The sequence below is a fragment of the Cyprinodon tularosa genome, unplaced genomic scaffold (genome assembly GCF_016077235.1).
Source record: "Cyprinodon tularosa strain WSP-4 unplaced genomic scaffold, ASM1607723v1 ctg33, whole genome shotgun sequence".
NCBI lineage: Eukaryota > Metazoa > Chordata > Actinopteri > Cyprinodontiformes > Cyprinodontidae > Cyprinodon > Cyprinodon tularosa.
This window is the reverse complement of record NW_024039041.1, coordinates 779574-797660: the sequence shown is the minus strand read 5'-3', so window position 1 is coordinate 797660 and position 18087 is coordinate 779574. Positions and strand designations below refer to the sequence as shown.

The 18087-nt window shown below is 39.6% G+C and overlaps 1 protein-coding gene across 3 annotated transcripts in view; it reads left to right on the top strand.

Annotated features, from left to right (window-relative positions):
• Nucleotides 1-18087, top strand: part of nktr (natural killer cell triggering receptor) — a 25079-nt gene extending 6992 nt beyond the window's left edge. For 2 of the 3 annotated variants that reach the window (XM_038293817.1, XM_038293818.1), the window contains 12 exons: nucleotides 261-348; nucleotides 1180-1209; nucleotides 2097-2242; nucleotides 2410-2599; nucleotides 2695-2862; nucleotides 3701-3788; nucleotides 3956-4104; nucleotides 4194-6872; nucleotides 6972-7055; nucleotides 9616-9675; nucleotides 17266-17367; nucleotides 17553-18087. In XM_038293817.1, the coding sequence (XP_038149745.1) occupies nucleotides 261-348; nucleotides 1180-1209; nucleotides 2097-2242; nucleotides 2410-2599; nucleotides 2695-2862; nucleotides 3701-3788; nucleotides 3956-4104; nucleotides 4194-6872; nucleotides 6972-7055; nucleotides 9616-9675; nucleotides 17266-17367; nucleotides 17553-17622 (3854 nt within the window). In that variant the 3' untranslated portion in view covers nucleotides 17623-18087. Of the gene's footprint in view, nucleotides 1-254; nucleotides 349-606; nucleotides 633-1179; nucleotides 1210-2096; nucleotides 2243-2409; nucleotides 2600-2694; nucleotides 2863-3700; nucleotides 3789-3955; nucleotides 4105-4193; nucleotides 6873-6971; nucleotides 7056-9615; nucleotides 9676-17265; nucleotides 17368-17552 lie in introns of those variants that run through there. The other variant, XM_038293819.1, reaches the window with a different exon arrangement.

The following is an 18087-nucleotide window of genomic DNA, read 5'->3' as shown; positions in this document are numbered from 1 at the left end:
TGCTTTACATGCATACATATTTATTGTACAGTATGTATGTATGTATGTATGTTTCGATTGTATTTTATTCATTCCTATTTCCTGTGAATTATTCTAAACTCATCAAACCACCAACTTGAAGCTTTAGAAAATAACTTTAAGAAGTTTTTGGCTCCATAGAAACAAAGTAAATTGAAGTATTTGTTTTGTCAAATATTTCCATCAGCATTAACCGGGAGACGCACTGAAACTTTGGTTCTCGTTCTGTCTGTCTCCGACAGATGAGAATTTCATTCTCAAACATGACAGATCCTTCCTGCTGTCCATGGCCAACCGTGGGAAGGACACCAATGGCTCACAATTCTTTATGTGAGTAAGAGTTGATGTAAATAAGGCAGAACATTTCACTTAGATCCCAACTGAAGCTGTATCTTAGATTTTACTTACCCTTCCTTTTTTGTGGCCCTGAAGAATAATGTTTGTCCATCAAAGTCCCCCCTCTCTTTCTCTCTCTCTCTTTCTCTCTGTAGTTAGATTTCAAAGTGCACAGCAACATTGGATTCATTCTTTTTTTACCTACAAATGTGTTACATTTTTTCTCTTGCCGTTTTTGTGTAAAATTTACAGAAACTCTAGCATCCTGCTCTTCCAAGGTAATGTGTCTCAAAGGCTGTGTTTCTCTCTCCTGAATTTCTTTTTAATGTTGTAGTTTCTATTTGCAAACATGTCTGATAGTACACTGTTTATTTTTTGAAATGCTTTACAGTTTCACTAATAGCTTAAAGCAATTTTATGTTTTGGGGATTTTTCTTGGACTGCCAAACCTCCTGTAATTCAAAGGCAATAATCATTGAGTTTTTCCGCAGGTAGCTTTTTGACATTAGGGTTAAATATTGTAATTGATTTTTAAGTTTAATACATTATTTTTTTTGTTGATTGATTGATTGGTTAGACCAATAAAATGTTAAATATATTTAGCCGTCAGAATTGAATGTTTTTTTTTTTAAATTACAAGTCAAATGGCAGATAAATCAAGAGTGGTATTCTACATTACATGCCATTCTGAAGTCGTTTTGTCTTATTCAGTTGCAGCCTCAGGTTATTTAAACGACTTGTCCTCTCAGTTATCAATGTTTTCTTTTTTTCCATGAACTCTTCACTGTAATTGATCCACCTGTCATCTGGATTAATCATAAACAGCACAACTAGGATGGCACCTCACCTTGATGGGTAAGAAGTTATTCTAAATATACCACGACAACTTAATAGAAAATGTGTCGAAATAATGTCTGAAACCGTTGTTTAAGTGCTGATCTGTTCCCTGGATAAAAATCTGTCACAAACAAAACAAAGTGATCGCATTTTGTTCCAGGAAAAAAAGATAATAAATTTCTTTACTACCATATCTGCAGACAACAGAGATCACCACTAAAAAACACCTTCTTGGTAAAAGAAAATTAATAAACATTAAATGACCTTTCTGTGCTGCTTTAACATGGTAAATAGAATATAATATAAGTCATTTACTACTTAAAGAAAATTAACTCACACTAACTGAATATCCTGACATGAGGAAAATTTTATTTTTCTTTTGTATCCACTACACTATGACAGTGAAATGCAAACATCACTTTAATAAAGGGTAGGAATAATCAATTCTTTCAAAGGATGCTGGTGAAGATTCTCAGTTATGCAGGTCATAGTCATTCCAAAAAAAGTTGAAAAACAATCCAGTGGACTTGCATTGAACCAAAAACAGGTCCACCCCTTTGTAATGGGAGTTAAATTTCCATGTTTTCTAAGCCATAACAAGGCTTTTGTTTGGGCCATTCTATAAGCCTGGAACGCAACCCTACTACAGACATTTTGAATTTAGAAAGCTTTCTTGATGGGAAGCGAAACGTCTTCAAACTTGGAAAACAAATTCCAGTGGTTTGTTTTGTATCTAATCAAGAAAGGGATTATTTGTCCAAGATTCATTTATTTTAAATGAAATGGCTGAGATGAAAATATGCAGCATCCATCAGGCCTGAAATGACTCGGCCTCAAATGCTAACCTACCCCTGAACTTCTTAAATCCAGAAAGTCAGTGATAGTAAGTCCTGTTTTCCATCCAGCGTCCACGTTGTCTTCGGTCTCGTCATCTCTGGGTTTGAAGTGATCAAGAAGATTGAGAAACTGAAGACGGATTCAGCTAGCAGACCCTATGCTGATGTGAGAGTGGTGGACTGTGGACAGCTGATCACTAAATCTGCCAATGATGGTCCGTTATCTGCATGTTTTTTTTTTTCTTCTTAAAAATCCATGTAGTGCTTATAGAAATTACCAGATATAAATATAGTTTTTCTCATTCAATACTTCTGTTAAGTATGAAGTGTGTATCCTGATGTGTGTCATATATTTAACCTATTAAATATGTACAATTTCCAGTGCTTGAGGGCAAGCGGAAAAGGACTTCATCTCTTAATTCTAATGAGTTGTCCGATTTTTCCTCGTCTGAAAGCGAATCAGAAGAAAAGCTCAAATATCAAAAGCGTCTTGCAAAACATAAACAGTCAAAAAAGAAAAGGAAGGAAGGAAAAAAAGTCAAGAAGACAGATAAAGTAACTCCCAAGCAAAGGTACTTAAAAAAAAATGAGTCCATGATCAAGATTAATTGAATGATATGAATACTGCCATTAAAATACATGATTGGATGTATTACTGCTCATTAAGGTCTGCAGAAAAAGAGACGGTAGGAGGTGAAAGTAAGCCCAATGAAGAGAAGGAGCAGGCTGGAAAGAGGGAGAAGCCCGTTGTTCGACCAGAGGAAATCCCACCTGTGCCAGAGAATCGTTTCCTGCTGCGACGCGACATGCCAACACAGGAGGAGAAAACAGAAGTGTTAGTTATCCATCATATTAAAGCATACACATGTAACACCCTACAACAGCATTCAGTCCTCTTGAACTTTCTCATATATGAGTAGAGAATTGTTTTGGGCTACAACTCTACCAGCTTGTAGCTGTTTATTGGAAGGAGAGCATCTCTGAATATGTATAGTACAGTTGTGCTACAGATTCTCAGTTTGATGTAGGTAAGGATTTGATTAGGTTATTCTCAAACATGGATATATTTTGATTTCTGTTCTGTTGCGGCTTAGGTTGAATAGTTAGTGTTTGCGCCCAACAGGGTGAAAGATCTATGCTCCAACTCAGGCCTTTTCTTTAGAAACTGCTCTGTAGCTCCATCTGTAGTCCCAGCTTCCTAGTCTGTGCTAGGACAATGCTTCCCCACGGGCTGTTAGGATACTTTTATCCTGTAGGCCACAGCATGATGCTGCCAATAACGTGCTCCACCTTTGTTGGGTTTATGTAGGTTTAGGATCAGGTGCGATGTTTGTTTTATGTCACAAATATCTTCTTTTTTTTTGGGGGGTCAGTCAAAAGATTTTACTTTGATTTTATTTGATTAAACCACATTCTACAAATAAGTCTTCTCATAGGATTTATACCACATTGACTGCTTCTCTGATGGATGCTCTCCTTGCCAAGCCTCTCAGCCTTGTATTATTGCAGTTGTGCGATACAAAATGTTCAATTTTTGAATATTGGATATCTAACAATACTCCATAACATTTTTCAGAATGTTGTCTTGCACGTAATCATAGGGTATGAATGGTCTTGTAATGCAATGTATGCACTACTTGTAAAATGGGTTAAAATGTGATTGTATCTTTCAGTCTTGAAAAACAAGAAACTGGTCCCCCAGCTGAACAGAAACCTGCTGTTACTAAGTCTGGGCGGAAGATCAGAGGCAGAGGAACAATTGTACGCTTCTCTTTTAATTTCATAGACTATATTCGATGTAAATAAAATACATTTTAATCACCATCATCTTTGCTTTGATCAGAAAAGGAATAAAAAGAAACTAAGTGTTTGACCAGAAATAGTGTTAAATTACATTTTTTTTTTTTTGCCTTTTCTTTTGTTTTTAGAGATATCACACCCCAACCAGATCCAAATCACGCTCTACATCTGTTGAAGAACGTGGTGGCAGTGAAACTCCACCGCATTGGAAAGTGGAAACAAAGAGAACCAAAGCTTTTCCTCCCACAAGTCCGGAAAGGTGGAGCAAAGGAGACAAGTAGGACTCATATTCTACTACCAACTTGTCTCTGTGTTTTGTTTGTGTTTTTTCCTTTATTTTCCTTCATGCTTCTTTTGATTTAACAGACTAAAAGACCGAACCTCAAGCAAGTGGGATAATAGAAGCGTTTCCCCTCGGTCCCAGTCTGGAGGGCATTCTTCAGGCCAGAGCTCTGAGAGGTCAAGCCAGCAGCAGCTGCCAAAGAGGCAGAAGAAAAAAGCCAAACACAAGAAGAAAGCCAAAAAGCGCAAACATAGAAACAAGAAGAAAAGCTCCAAGAGCAAATCACGAGAACACTACGACTCAGAGGGTGAAAAGTCAGCCTCTTCTCCTAGGAGGTCTAGATCTCGCACACCAAGCCGGTCTCCTTCAAGTGAGCATCACTCCTCCAGCAGAAGAAGACGGAGATCCTCCCAGTCTTTCTCCAAATCCTTCTCAAGGTCCTACACATCCAGTCGATCCAGATCCCGTGGAAAATCCAAATCTTATTCAGGGTCCAGAAGCTATTCTAGATCGAGAAGTCAATCTCTGTCTAGATCCAGGTCTCTATCTTATTCCCAGTCAAGATCACGATCAAGGCACAGATCAAGATCTCGGTCATTTTCTCGGTCCAGGTCAAGATCAAGGTCTAGATACACATCCAGATCTAGATCTTTGTCGTCTAGGAAGAGGAGTTTTTCCAGATCTCCAAAGAGGAGGAAGACAATGAAACCTAAAATGGATGTCATAATGCCAGTACCTGGGAAGGTCCAGGATAAGAAGTCTACATCCGTTTCCATTTTACCAGCAGTCGCAGTAAATGATAGGGTTCCTGTGATCCCGCTGAGCGACAGTCCTCCTCCATCCCGCTGGAAACCAGACCAAAAGCCCTGGAAGCCCTCCTACTTTAATATTCAAGAAATCAAAGCTAAGGTTAAAGCTACGCCCACGGATACCTCTAGCACTGCTCCAGCAGTGAACATCTCAGAAAAAACCCAGACTTCAGTAACACCAAAGTCCTTACAGGAAGAAGTTCAAGACAAGATGACACGCCAAACTGCACACAGCTCACACAGCAGGTCCTCCAGGAGCAAGTCCTTCAGTCGCTCCAGGAGCCGAAGTTCTAGCAGTTCGAGATCAGCCGAGCGGTACAGGAGCAGATCTTCATCCCACAAAAGATCGAACTCTGAAAAGGAACAAAAAGGAAGCAGCAACAGAGGGACTTCGTTAGACAAAGAATGGAAGGAGTACTACTCTTCTCTCAATAGAATAAAAAACCTAGATACGTTTATTTCAATTAATAAGGGTCGAGAAGGACTCTCAGGTTCGGAAAAAGGAATAGGCAGTGAGCGGAGTCCCGATATGACTGGGTTTTTAGAGAACAAAAGAGATGGGGTCAACTCAGAGGAGACGGACACAAAACGTTACTTTCCACCACGTGCGGAGAGTCGCTCTGAGTGGGACAGTGACAGTGACAAGGAGGGCCAATACAAAGCAGCAGAGAAGCACACTGTTGAGTCCAGCACAGTGCTGTCAACTGGGTGGAATTCAGATGGAGATACGGAGAATATAACCAACAAAAGAGTGTTTGGTTCTGAAAAAGAAGAAGGAGAAGCCAGTTCTGAATCAGACTACGAGGCTTTAAGAAGTACATCAAAAGCAGTGACTGAGCTAGGGTATAAAGTTGCTGCTGCCATTGCAGCCAATTCTTCATCTTGTCCCTCAGATGAGAGTGCTTCAAAGGCTGCAGAGCCGGAGCGTAAGAAGAGCAAGAAGAAAGCAAAACGGAAGCATAAACATAAGAGAAAAGGAGAGAGTAAGAGCAGTTCTCATCATGGCAAAGACAAAACAAAAAAATCCAAACGAAAACACCAGAAGCTGAGAGAGACCTTCCACTGGCAGCCACCTTTAGAGTTCGACGAGGAGGAAGAGGATGATGAAGCTAAAAGAGAGAGACGCAGTCCTGGCAGAGAGGTTCCAGATAATTTTGGTGAGGATGGTAACAAACAGGACCAACATTCAACTGATTTGAAAAGAAAGCATGTAAAAGAAGAAGAGAAGCAAATGAGATCCAGAGAAAGAATTGAAAACCCAAATGACTCTGAACAAACATCAAACCAGAACAGTATCAAAGACCAAGATTCCTTAGATGATATGGAGATCTGTACTCCAGAGCACAATGTTGAGATCCTTGAACCTCCTGTCATGTCAGATACGTCCAACACTGCCACCAAATTAATACTCGATTCCAACTCAAAGTCATCAGAAATGGCTAGCACTGATATTGCATTTACTCGGAAAGCCCAGCATGATGTCACTTCTTCAGCAACAACTGCTGAACTACAGGAAGAAGAACCTAATGGAAAAGCCGGCATAAATTTCAAATGGAAGCCATTAAAAAGAATGGCCGCTGTGCCAGAGGTGAACGTCCAGGCTGTCACAGTTAAAAGCAAACCAGCCAACGAGAGCGTGCAGCGTCTCACCATGCAGGGAGTAAAAATGGAGATAAAGAGTAAAAACCGAGTCCGGCCAGGTTCCCTGTTCGATGAGGTTCGTAAGACGGTGCGGCTCAACCAGAGGCCGAGAAACCAGGAGAGTTCGAGTGAAGAAAGTTCCCCATCTATGGGGAAGGCCAGAGGCATGTCACGCACACGCTCGCCAAAAAAGTCCAGATCATTGTCAAGACATTCTCGCTCTGGTTCCAGTCACCGGTCCCGCTCCAGAGGCTGGTCCCGCTCCTACAGCAGATCCAGAAGTAGATCTCACAGCTACACCTACTCCTCCAGGTAAGAGATAAATATCTCACAGTGTGTTAAAGCTACCAAACCACAGCCTCGGCTTGCTGCGCCCTTTTGTTAAAGAAACTTCAATCGCTGTTCTTAAAGGAGCCGCAGTCGGAGTCGGAGAACCCGTAGACGAGGACGATCCCGCTCCCGCAGCAGTACATACCGGAGCTACAGCAGACACAGGTAGAGCATCTTCTGGTTCTTTACGTTAGATGAATTTAGATGTTATTTTGAAGGTCTAAAAGGACCACAATTCACTGAATGAATAAATAATTTCCTAAATGTGTCCTTAAGTTGTATGTATTTAACTAAATTAGTTTATTGTATAAAGCAGATTTTCTTTGATTACCTCGATAAAAATGAAACAGTTGAATAGAACTGTATATGAAAATGTTTTAATAAGATTTTACTATTTACTCAACATTTATTATATTGCACATGTCAACACATAATGAGTCATGTTTTCGTTCAGCCTTAGCCCTTAAAGGCATTTAGTGAGGCAAGTACTGTTACAGTTAATGTTTGTTTTGAAGATTTGATTCACTGTGCAGGCCAAAGGTACCCGTACCATTTGAGGTGGTATCTTCAATATGTCATAGTCCTGAAATGATTCAGTTGCAGATAATTTTGTACCAGGATTTTTGTAAATTCTTACAAATTTTCTAAAGAGAAATTTAATTAAATCTCTCTAAATGTAGTCCCTTAAAAGGTCTTGAATATACCCAGATTCTCATTGCTGTTTTTAATTTTCTTCAGTTATGAATGTAATCATTTTGAAATTTTGTTTCTCCTTTTTTTTTTTTTTTTTTTTTTTGTTGAACATGTTCAACATTCATTTGTTTGATAATTTTTACTTCTGGCTGAGAAGTTTGGTTGTTAAATTGGACAAAACTTGAAGGTGAATGCTTTAGATTTAAGTCCTCCTGGCCTGTAAGTGGCGCACTTGCACTGGGCCACTCTCGTTCTGTACTGTTTGCTGCTACTGTTTCTATGCAGAAAGAGCCGGGTCGGGAATCGAACCCGGATCTTCTTGCTGTAGGGTGGCAGTGCTACCCACTACGGCCCTGAGCAGGCCCATAGGGCTATACTTCTATATGTTGGAACTGTCAAAATTCATTAAACTTGTTTTTTGAGTCAAATTAATTCATTTATTTTTGCACCACTCTAGACATTCTGTGGATGTGTTATTTTTGAGAAATTAATCATTTTAATGAAAAACATGTGGCTATGCCCTTTCAAGCTCCCATGATGCATGGTAGCCTTAGAATGGAATTCATCACTGGACTTTCAGCTTTACATGAAAACCTGTCAAGAGGCTCATGTTCTTCAAACTGGCTTTGCTGCATATTTATGCAATAAAAATGTTCATGTTTCGTTATTCTCAGCCATCATCACATTTGTCATGAGACTTCCCAGTTTTAGTTGGGAAAGAAGTCAAACACAAGTTCTCAGGAAAGTTAATTGAACTGTTTTTGTCATTAATGCCAGATTGTTCTCAAAAGGTTTTGTAAAGGTCATTAAAGTCTTAAAGAGTAAAGATTGAGTCAAAGCTAATCAGTTTTTAATTAAAGTTTGAATTTAAGAACATAGAATGACAGAAGCCCTGCTACTTGCCTTAGGAAAGGCTAGTATATTTATATAGTACATTTCAGTGGCACAGGGGCAACACAATTACCTCAATAGAATAAAAATGACATTGAATTAAGATAATTCTATTTCTTCTTTGCATTTACCCAGAGGTTAAATAGGGTCATATTCACCTGGTGATATGTTAATGTGAAGTTGTGTTGTCTGCTTGGTTATGGTAACCTATGTTGTTGGGTTTTATAATCCGAGTAAGGGGGAGCATGTAGATAATGAATTGAAGGGACCCTATGATGGGCCCTTGAGGAATTTTTGTCGTCCCTGATGTAAAGCTACCTACTGACACAAATGCACAAATCCCTGTTCTTCTAGTAGGATCTAAATCATTCAATTGCAGTACTAGAAAGGCTGACCTAGTTTTCCAGACACTAACAAAATGGAGTTGAATGCTGTACTATAATGTCCAGTTAAAGCAGCACTGTGGTTTTTCCTGCAGTCTGCATTTATACAGTTATTAAACACCATAACAACGGTCATCCCTGTACTGTGAGTGAGGATGGAGGCCTGGCTGGAAGATGCAGAAGTTGCTCATCGTTAGAAAGGTGTTTCGTTTTTCGAAAACTGCTTTTCCGAATAATCTTTCTGATGAAGGGGAGGTTTTAGATTTTCCTGTAGTTCTGCAGTAGCAGCTTTTCCAAGCTGCACTTTCTCAGCAGTTGATCATTTCTTTTTTAGGACCTCGGGAAAACGCCTGACAAAAGGAATATGTTTATTGTTTGAATTATACCAGCTGTATCGACAGGCAGAGCTTTCCTTACAAAGGCTGCGGGTAAAATATTTAGGCAGGAGGAAGAAGAGCGTAGTTGGTGAACTGTATCTTTTACTTTTTTATAGCCTATTTAGTCAAGATCAGTTCTAATGGGAGACCACTTTGGTACTGGACTTGATAGGGATGTAATCATTTTTACATTTTCAATGCATTTCACATTTCAAAACATTCAATTTTGACATATTTGTGTAATTACCAATATTTTTATTTGTTAAATATGTTTAACTTAATGTTTATTGTTAATCTCCCCATGTCATCAAATAAATCTTTATCCCGAGTTGTGTTTTATCATTTCTAAAATCGTATGTTTTGCCTTTGTCTTCCCAACAGTCGGTCGTACAGTAGAAGTCCCTCCAGAAGCCGCTCTTACCATCGCCACAGGAAGTCCAGGTTTGTGAGCCGCCTCAGTCAGATTCAGATAACCCACTGGTACCTTAAATCAGTCAGATTCCCCAAATATGATCCAAAGGAAACCCAACAATCCAAAAACACTGGATTTCAAGAAAAAAAGATATCTTGGATCTCTTAAAAACATTACTGCTTACAGGAAACAAAGAAGAGGAGTGTGGAGAATGTGGGTTAATTACAACCAATATCTATAAAATAGGGCTGGGCGATATGAACTGATTGCCTCCATTGTGCATATTTACATTAAACACAGCAGTATGCTTGGAAATAACACCAGTTAAACTTTTACCAGTATAGACATACATCCTTAAAATTCTAGATCCTCCACAAGTTCATTTTATGGACACTATTAGCACCAAAGCACACTTGCTAAATATATAGCAGCATATTAAATCAAAATAAAAATAAAAAACGAATTGACTTCCTTCCTTTGAAGCGATCCTGAAATAAATCCAAGCCTAGATTGTTCATATTCCATTTGTCTGTAACGTTCTACAAAAAAATGCAATCCAGCATATTCATAATAAAAACATTCCATGATGAGAAAATTGCCACATAAAGTCAGTTTTTTACCATTAGAAAAGTGCTCTCCTTATAGCAAATGCTAAGCATCTTTCTAATTACCCTAGATTCCACAAACATTTCCCGTTGATGTTTGGTATGTTTGTGTCCCTCACCTTAAAGCCGTAGGTGCGATGTCTGTCACTGCGAACCCAAACCAGTTCCAAACAACAGATGATTTGTTTCCTTTTTTCAACACTAACTTTCCACTCTCACCGGTAGCCATGATGTTGCTTGCCGAACTGCACCATGGGAGTAATACTCCAGGGGCCGGATTTATCAAGATCCAATTTTGCGTGCAGTAATTTGCGCTCGCAAACTGGAATTTTGCGCGAGGGGCTGAACCATGGTTTGCGGGTGATTTAACAAGAGCGATTGCATAACTGGTGGCAGGTGCAAAATTGTTGGAGACGCCCTATTTAAATGATGGTTTTGCGCGTTTTGTGGTTTGCGGCAAAGTAGTTTGTAGTTTTTGCAAACTAGTGCATTAATAAATTTTAATCTTACAGTGACACCCCCACCCAATCCCAAAGAAAAAAAAAAAAAAAAAAATATATATATATATATATATATATATATATATATCCCTGCGATGGACTGGCGACCTGTCCAGGGTGTACCTCGCCGCTCGCCATTTGACTGCTGGAGATAGGCACCAGCACCCCTCGCGACCCCACTTGGGACAAGCGTGTAAAGAAAATGGATGGATATATATATATAAACTTTGGCAACCTCTATTCCCTAAGGTGGTATGTGGCTGAATTTCTACTCTACACTGCAGTAAAAAAAAACAAAAAACAGGTGTTTTGTATTGGCCTGTAGAAAAATGCACATACCAAATGGCTCACAAGAAGTGACTGTGGATAAGATTACTGCGCGCACTTCTGAAAAACGAGATTGGGAGATCCCAGATGCAAAAAAGTGCAATGTTGCAAGGAGTTTTGTGATATCTGGTATTGCGTGGGTCCTCCTTGTGGCTGGCTCCAAATCCATTCAGAGTTCCCCCAACAGCTCCAAAATGGCAATGCTGGATAAACGATATGTTTTGATGATCGTTTCCTCGTTCATTCCAAAAATATTCACACGGAGTGAAAAAATGCGTTCTCTGCGTCTCCTTGCTTCATTTCGATGTCTCCTTCTTGCGACAATAACCGCTGCCATGTGTGCGCAATTACGCATACAGACCATTTGCACCTTCTTTTGAAACGTGTTAAATATAGAGTCAGATACCGTTAGCAAAATTGCTTTCAAGGTTTAATAAATCACTTTGCAAGTGCTAAATTAATATATTTACATTTCTCCTCCCACAAGACGCACTTTTGCGCGTAAACGCCCCATTTTGCATATTCATTGCAGAAAAAGTACTAAATGGATAAGAGGCGCTATTTAGCACGTTTTAAAGACCAAATCCTTTTAGCACGCTGTTGATAGATCAGTTTGTACATTTCTTGGAGTGCGCAGTGAAATAGCTCACGTTTTTATACACGCAAACCTTTGATAGATCCGGCCCCAGCTGCGGAAGCTCCAGGGAGCCAAAATTGTGGTGTTATACAAAGAAATCCTTTTTTTTTTTTTTTTTTTTTCTTTTTTCTTTTACTCAGGACTACTGTTCATAAATATGTGGGGAATTTCAATACAATGCAGCCATATGGACTAGATCATTGGGAATATAGTTATAAAAATGAGATAAATAAGTAAACCAATAGTGACTCAGAACCTGTCCACACTAACAGGCAGAGATTTAACTGCTTTACTTGACACGTAAGCAGATTTTTACTGGGATATTAGAAAGCACCTTCCGATATGTGTTTTGTTTTTCCGGGCTAACTTGAAAACTTTTGCGTTGTAATCTGTTTAAAAAAACTTCAGTCATTAATTTCTGCAGTTAAAGCTTTACCAGTTTAGATTTTATGGTTCTTTAACTTTAAGCACAAAGTGATCCAATTAAAGATCGTGTAAATCATAAATTGGTCTTCCTTTGATTTATAACTTTATCTAAACTTTCAACAAACTACTTGATTATAGTTTGTTTGTTTTTTGAAGTTAATCTCAGATTTTTGCTCCTTTTCCTTTTAAAGCTCTGTTTGTAGGAGATATTTTCTAAGTCACTGATTGTCAAAAGGTAAATACTAAGTACCACCCACGTATTCTCTCTGGGTTTTTTTTAAGTACACCAATGAAGGGAAGAAGCTTGACCAATTTGGGATGGCTTATTACACAGATGAATCACTATTAACTGTATTTTATTTTGATTTTGAAATTTCATAAGAAACAGAAAAATGTCAATGAATATCCAGTCAAATTTAAATTCCTAATGTTTTTTCAACAACTCTAAATCCACGCTGCCTGTTTTGTTTTTGAAGTTTTCACTTGAGTTGAACAGTAAAATCTCCATCACTGAACATGTTCCTGACAGCATACCGTATTTTCACGACCATAAGGCGCACCGTACTAAAAGGCGCACTCTCAGTTATGTGTGCCATTTCTGTATTTAACACACACATAAGGCGCACCGGACTATAGGGCGCATTTTTTATATACAGGTACATGTCCTCTACTACCTTTAAATACCTCTACTGCGTATTTAAAAATACGTATGACTGTGCTTTATTCATGTATTTATTACAAAGTATTAATCAAACCTGCGAGCTGGCCATGAGACAGACACATCGCAGATGACACAGCGCTGTGATTACTCCTAAATTAACTTAAAATCCTGAAACCTGCCGACGGAATATGTTCGCTTTTATTGCCGGTATCCTGGTGCCTGCACTGTAAATTATTTAGATGAAAAACACCTGCCAGCCGCCGCGGTGAGGCTGCTGTTGAAGGGATTTCTGCTGTCGGTGCACCGCTGGTATGTGGGGGTCTGAGCGCCTCCGACAGAAATAGATAATCTGGATGAACTGACTGCAATTAAGTTTTCAGGTGGCCTTTCTCACTTAAAAACATATTAAAACTACTTTATTCCCACTGATCACAGCAAATATAGCTGCAAGATTTAGATTATTTAGATGAAAAAACACCTGCCAGCCACCGCGGTGAAGAGGAGGAGACCCGCCCAGAGGCTGCTGTTGAATTAAGTTTTCAGGTAGAAAAATAGAGCGGGAGCAAAACTGAGTATGTTTGTGCTTTATTCATGTATTTATTACAAAGTATTAATCAAACCCATCAAAGTCATCATCCTCTGTTTCTGAATTAAACAGCTGCGCTAAATCAGACATGATAATTTCCCATTCTTCGCTGTCAGAGTCACTTTCCGTGCAGCGCGGCTCCTCAGAAATACAGGTGCTGGTCATAAAATTAGAATATCATGAAAAAGTAGATTGATTTCAGTAATTCCATTTAAAAAGTGAAACTTGTATATTATATTCATACATTACATACAAACTCATATATTTCAGATGTTTATTTTGTTTAATTTTGATGATTACAAATGACAACAAATGAAAATCTCAAATTCATCATATCAGAAAATTAGAATATTACTGAAGACCAATAAAAACAAAGGATTTATAGAAATGTTGGCCAACTGAAAAGTATGAACATGAAAAGTATGAGCATGTACAGCACTCAGTATTTAGTTGGGCCTCCTTTGGCCTGTATTACTGCAGCAATGCGGCGTGGCATGGAGTCGATCAGTCTGTGGCACTGCTCAGGTGTTATGATAGCCCAGGTTGCTCTAATAGTGGCTTTTAGCTCTTCTGAATTGTTGGGTCTGGTGTATTGCATCTTCTTCTTCACAATACCCCATAGATTTTCTATGGGGTTAAGGTCAGGAGAGTTTGCTGGCCAATTAAGAACAGGGATACCATGGTCCTTCAACCAGGTACTGGTAGCTTTGGCACTGTGTGCAGGTGCCAAGTCCTGTTGGAAAATGAAATCTGCATCTCCAAAAAGTTGGTCAGCTGCAGGAAGCATGAAGTGCTCTAAAACTTCCTGGTATGTGGCTGCGTTGACCCTGGACCTCAGAAAACACAATGGACCAACACCAGCAGATGACATGGCACCCCAAACCATCACTAACTGTGGAAACTTTACACTGGACTTCAAGCAACGTGGATGAAGTGCCTCTCTTCTTTTCCTCCAGACTCTGGGACCTTGATTTCCAAAGGAAATGCAAAATTTACTTTCATCAGAGAACATGACTTTGGACCACTCACCAGCAGTCCAGTCCTGTTTCTCTTTAGCCCAGGCAAGACGCTTCTGACGCTGTCTGTGGTTCAAGAGTGGCTTGACACAAGGAATGCGACAGCAGAAACCCATGTCTTTCATACGTCTGTGTGTGGTGGTTCTTGAAGCACTCACTCCAGCTGCAGTCCACTCTTTGTGAATCTCCCCCACATTTTTGAATGGGTTTTGTTTCACAATCCTCTCCAGGGTGCAGTTATCTCTCTTGCTTGTACACTTTTTTCGACCACATCTTTTCCTTCCCTTCGCCTCTCTATTAATGTGCTTGGACACTGAGCTCTGTGAACAGCCAGCCTCTTTAGCGATGACCTTTTGTGTCTTGCCCTCCTTGTGCAAGGTGTCGATGGTCGTCTTTTGGACAACTGTCAAGTCAGCAGTCTTCCCCATGATTGTGTAGCCTATAGAACTAGACTGAAAGACCATTTAAAGGCTTTTGCAGGTGGTTTGAGTTAATTAGCTGATTAGAGTGTGGCACCAGGGGCCATCAATTTTGAACCTTTTCACAATATTCTAATTTTCTGATATGATGAATTTGAGATTTTCATTTGTTGTCATTTGTAATCATCAAAATTAAACAAAATAAACATCTGAAATATATGAGTTTGTATGTAATGTATGAATATAATATACAAGTTTCACTTTTTAAATGGAATTACTGAAATCAATCTACTTTTTCATGATATTCTAATTTTATGACCAGCACCTGTAATGCCGGCTTTTGCGAAAGCTTGAACAACAGAGCCAGCAGACACGTTAGTCCAAGCATCTACAATCCATCCGCTAAAGGTGGCGTAACTTGCCCGGCGCTGCCTTCCACATATCCTGAAACTGTGGTCTCAGTCTGTCACCCATCGCTCCCACGCCGCTCGCAGCCTTACTTTGAACGGCCGCTTCACACCGATGTCGAGCGGTTGAAGTTCCTTTGTCAGACCCCCCGGGATAACGGCGAGCACAGCGTTCATTTGATTCACCTTTTTTTTTCACATCGGCTGTGAGATGGGCACGCAGCGATGGTGATGCGTGGAAAAAAGCACCTGGTCTCCTCACATACACCTGCCTTTCATCATCTCCCCAGCCCGTTTCATTTGCGTTACGCGGTGCAGGACCTTTTGCTGCACCTATACGCGCGTCAACCATTGACTTTGCATGTAAACTCGCTGCTTCTGCTGCACCTGCTGGGTCCGGTTCACACCGATGTCGAGCGGTTGAACAGCGAGCACAGCGTTAATTTGTTTCCCCATGTTTTTCACATCAGCTGTGAGATGGGCACGCATGGAGTTACATATTAACAGCGATGGTGATGAGTGGAAAAAAAACACCTGGTCTCCTTACATTCAGCCACTCTTTCATCATCTCCTCAATGAGGTGGTCTCAAAAGTCGCAGTTACAACACACATAGGGCGCACCGCACCATAGGGCGCACCGCACATTTTGAGGGAAAAAAAAGACGTTTAAGTGCGCCTTATAGTCGTGGAAATACGGTAGTTTTGGCAGCTTGTATTAAACAAAATCACAGTAGAGCTGAAACGCTTAATAGGATTAATCATTATTAATATTTGAAAAGGAATCATCTAATTCTTTTTAACAATTAATTTAAAATGTGCATTAAGGTTTTATTTCCTTTAATCTAAACTTAGAACTTTATTTACTAAAAATATGTTTTTAGATTATTATTAAAATAAAAAAATAAAATCAATAGATTAATTAATTAGTAAAATAATCAGTAATTGTAGCTATAAAAGTCAAAGTAATTAACCTTGTTTTACCCTGTTAATGTGTAATAAAGTCTAATCAGAATACCATTAAAATATAACCCAGGTAGGACCATGGGTGCTTATTAAACTGTTTAAAATCTGTTTCTTAAGACGTTCTTAAAGGAATAGTACACCCAAAACATGATTAGCCTTCATTTTCTACTCACCCCCATGCTGAACAACACTCTGGAGTACTTTTTTGATATCTCAAATGCATCTGGAGATCTGGGAGGCTTCTTGCTGTCTGCTGACATTCAAATAATGGAGGTCTATGGCGCCCGAGACAGAAAGGTCCATAAAAGTCCACAAAAAACGTGTCAATATTCCTCCATACTGCTCGTCCAATATATTCCAAGCGTCCTGAGTGGGTAGCATCCAGAATTTACTCGAAACGAAGTCATTTAGAATGTTTTTAGAGCATAAACAGTAGTGTATAGGATTTCCTGAAAGCGCGCTCACGACGCTACGGAAGCCGGCAGATCAAACCAGATGAAAGTGCGCATTCAGCGTCTGCTCTTCCAATAATGCAAGCGTAGAAGAAGAAATTTGCTGTTTACCTGTGCAAAGAAAGAAACAACGAAAGAAAAATATCTGAGGACTTCAGTGTTGAGGAAGAGCATGAGTTCTTTGCCGAGCTGAATGCGATGGTTTGGTCTGCCGGCTTCCGTAGCGTCGTGAGCGCGCGTGTGCGCGCGTGTGCGCGCTTTCAGGAAATCCTATACACTACTGTTTATGCTCTAAAAACATTCTAAATGACTTCGTTTCGAGTAAATTCTGGATGCTACCCACTCAGGACACTTGGAATACATTGGACGAGCAGTATGGAGGAATATTGACACGTTTTTTGTGGACTTTTATGGACCTTTCTGTCTCGGGCACCATAGACCTCCATTATTTGAATGTCAGCAGACAGCAAGAAGCCTCCCAGATCTCCAGATGCATTTGAGATATCAAAAAAGTACTCCAGAGTGTTGTTCAGCATGGGGGTGAGTAGAAAATGAAGGCTAATCATGTTTTGGGTGTACTATTCCTTTAAGCCTTTATCTGGCATTTTGTTTCAATGTAGGTCCGACTCGTATGACAGCTATTCCAGTCGGAGTCGCAGCGTGAGCAGGAGACGAGGGCGCAGACGTAGTGAGAGCTACAGGAGCTCTGAGCGCCGATCACGGTAAGACTGAACACTTTCATATCAGTTTTATCCTGCCTGCCCTCTAAGATGCTATCAGATAGATCCTAAAGTCATCCATTTATTAGTAGTATGTTCTCAGTTTAAATGTAGGCATCTGCATCCTCTTTATCTGGTCTTCTGACAGCTAAAAGCTGATATATTTTATTGTAACCCGTCTGATCCAGGTCGTCTCGCTCGTCCAGCCGTAGTTCTTTCAGAAGCAGGAGTCGCAGCCACAGCAGTCGCTACAGTTGAGCCTGGCCTCACCTCTACTGAGGAGGAGATGCTCGCAGGTCTGCAGCCGAAGCTCCAACAGGAAGTGTTCTTGTTTTATACTGTGCTAAGTTTCATAATGGAAGATGTAGGGATGGTCAATACAAGCATGAATGTGAAATGGTCTTTGTTTAAAAGGCCGACAGCAGCTGTTTGAATGTCTGCAGCCACGCTGCGGAAACTTTAGGGGGTGGAAATAATTTACATAATTGTATTTTTATGCATTATTCTAACATTTTCTTCATATATGCCAAATGATGCAATTAAAGAATTGCTTAACATCACATTTAAATGTGTTTTTGAGAAGGAAAAGGTTAAAGTTTACTTTGTTATAAATTGTCTCTTAATGAACAGATGAATGTAGAAGCTTTACTCAAAATATATAACCTCTGTTTTTATAATAAGTTGGTAAAAAAATGTTTACTTTGATTAAATACGTCAACAGTT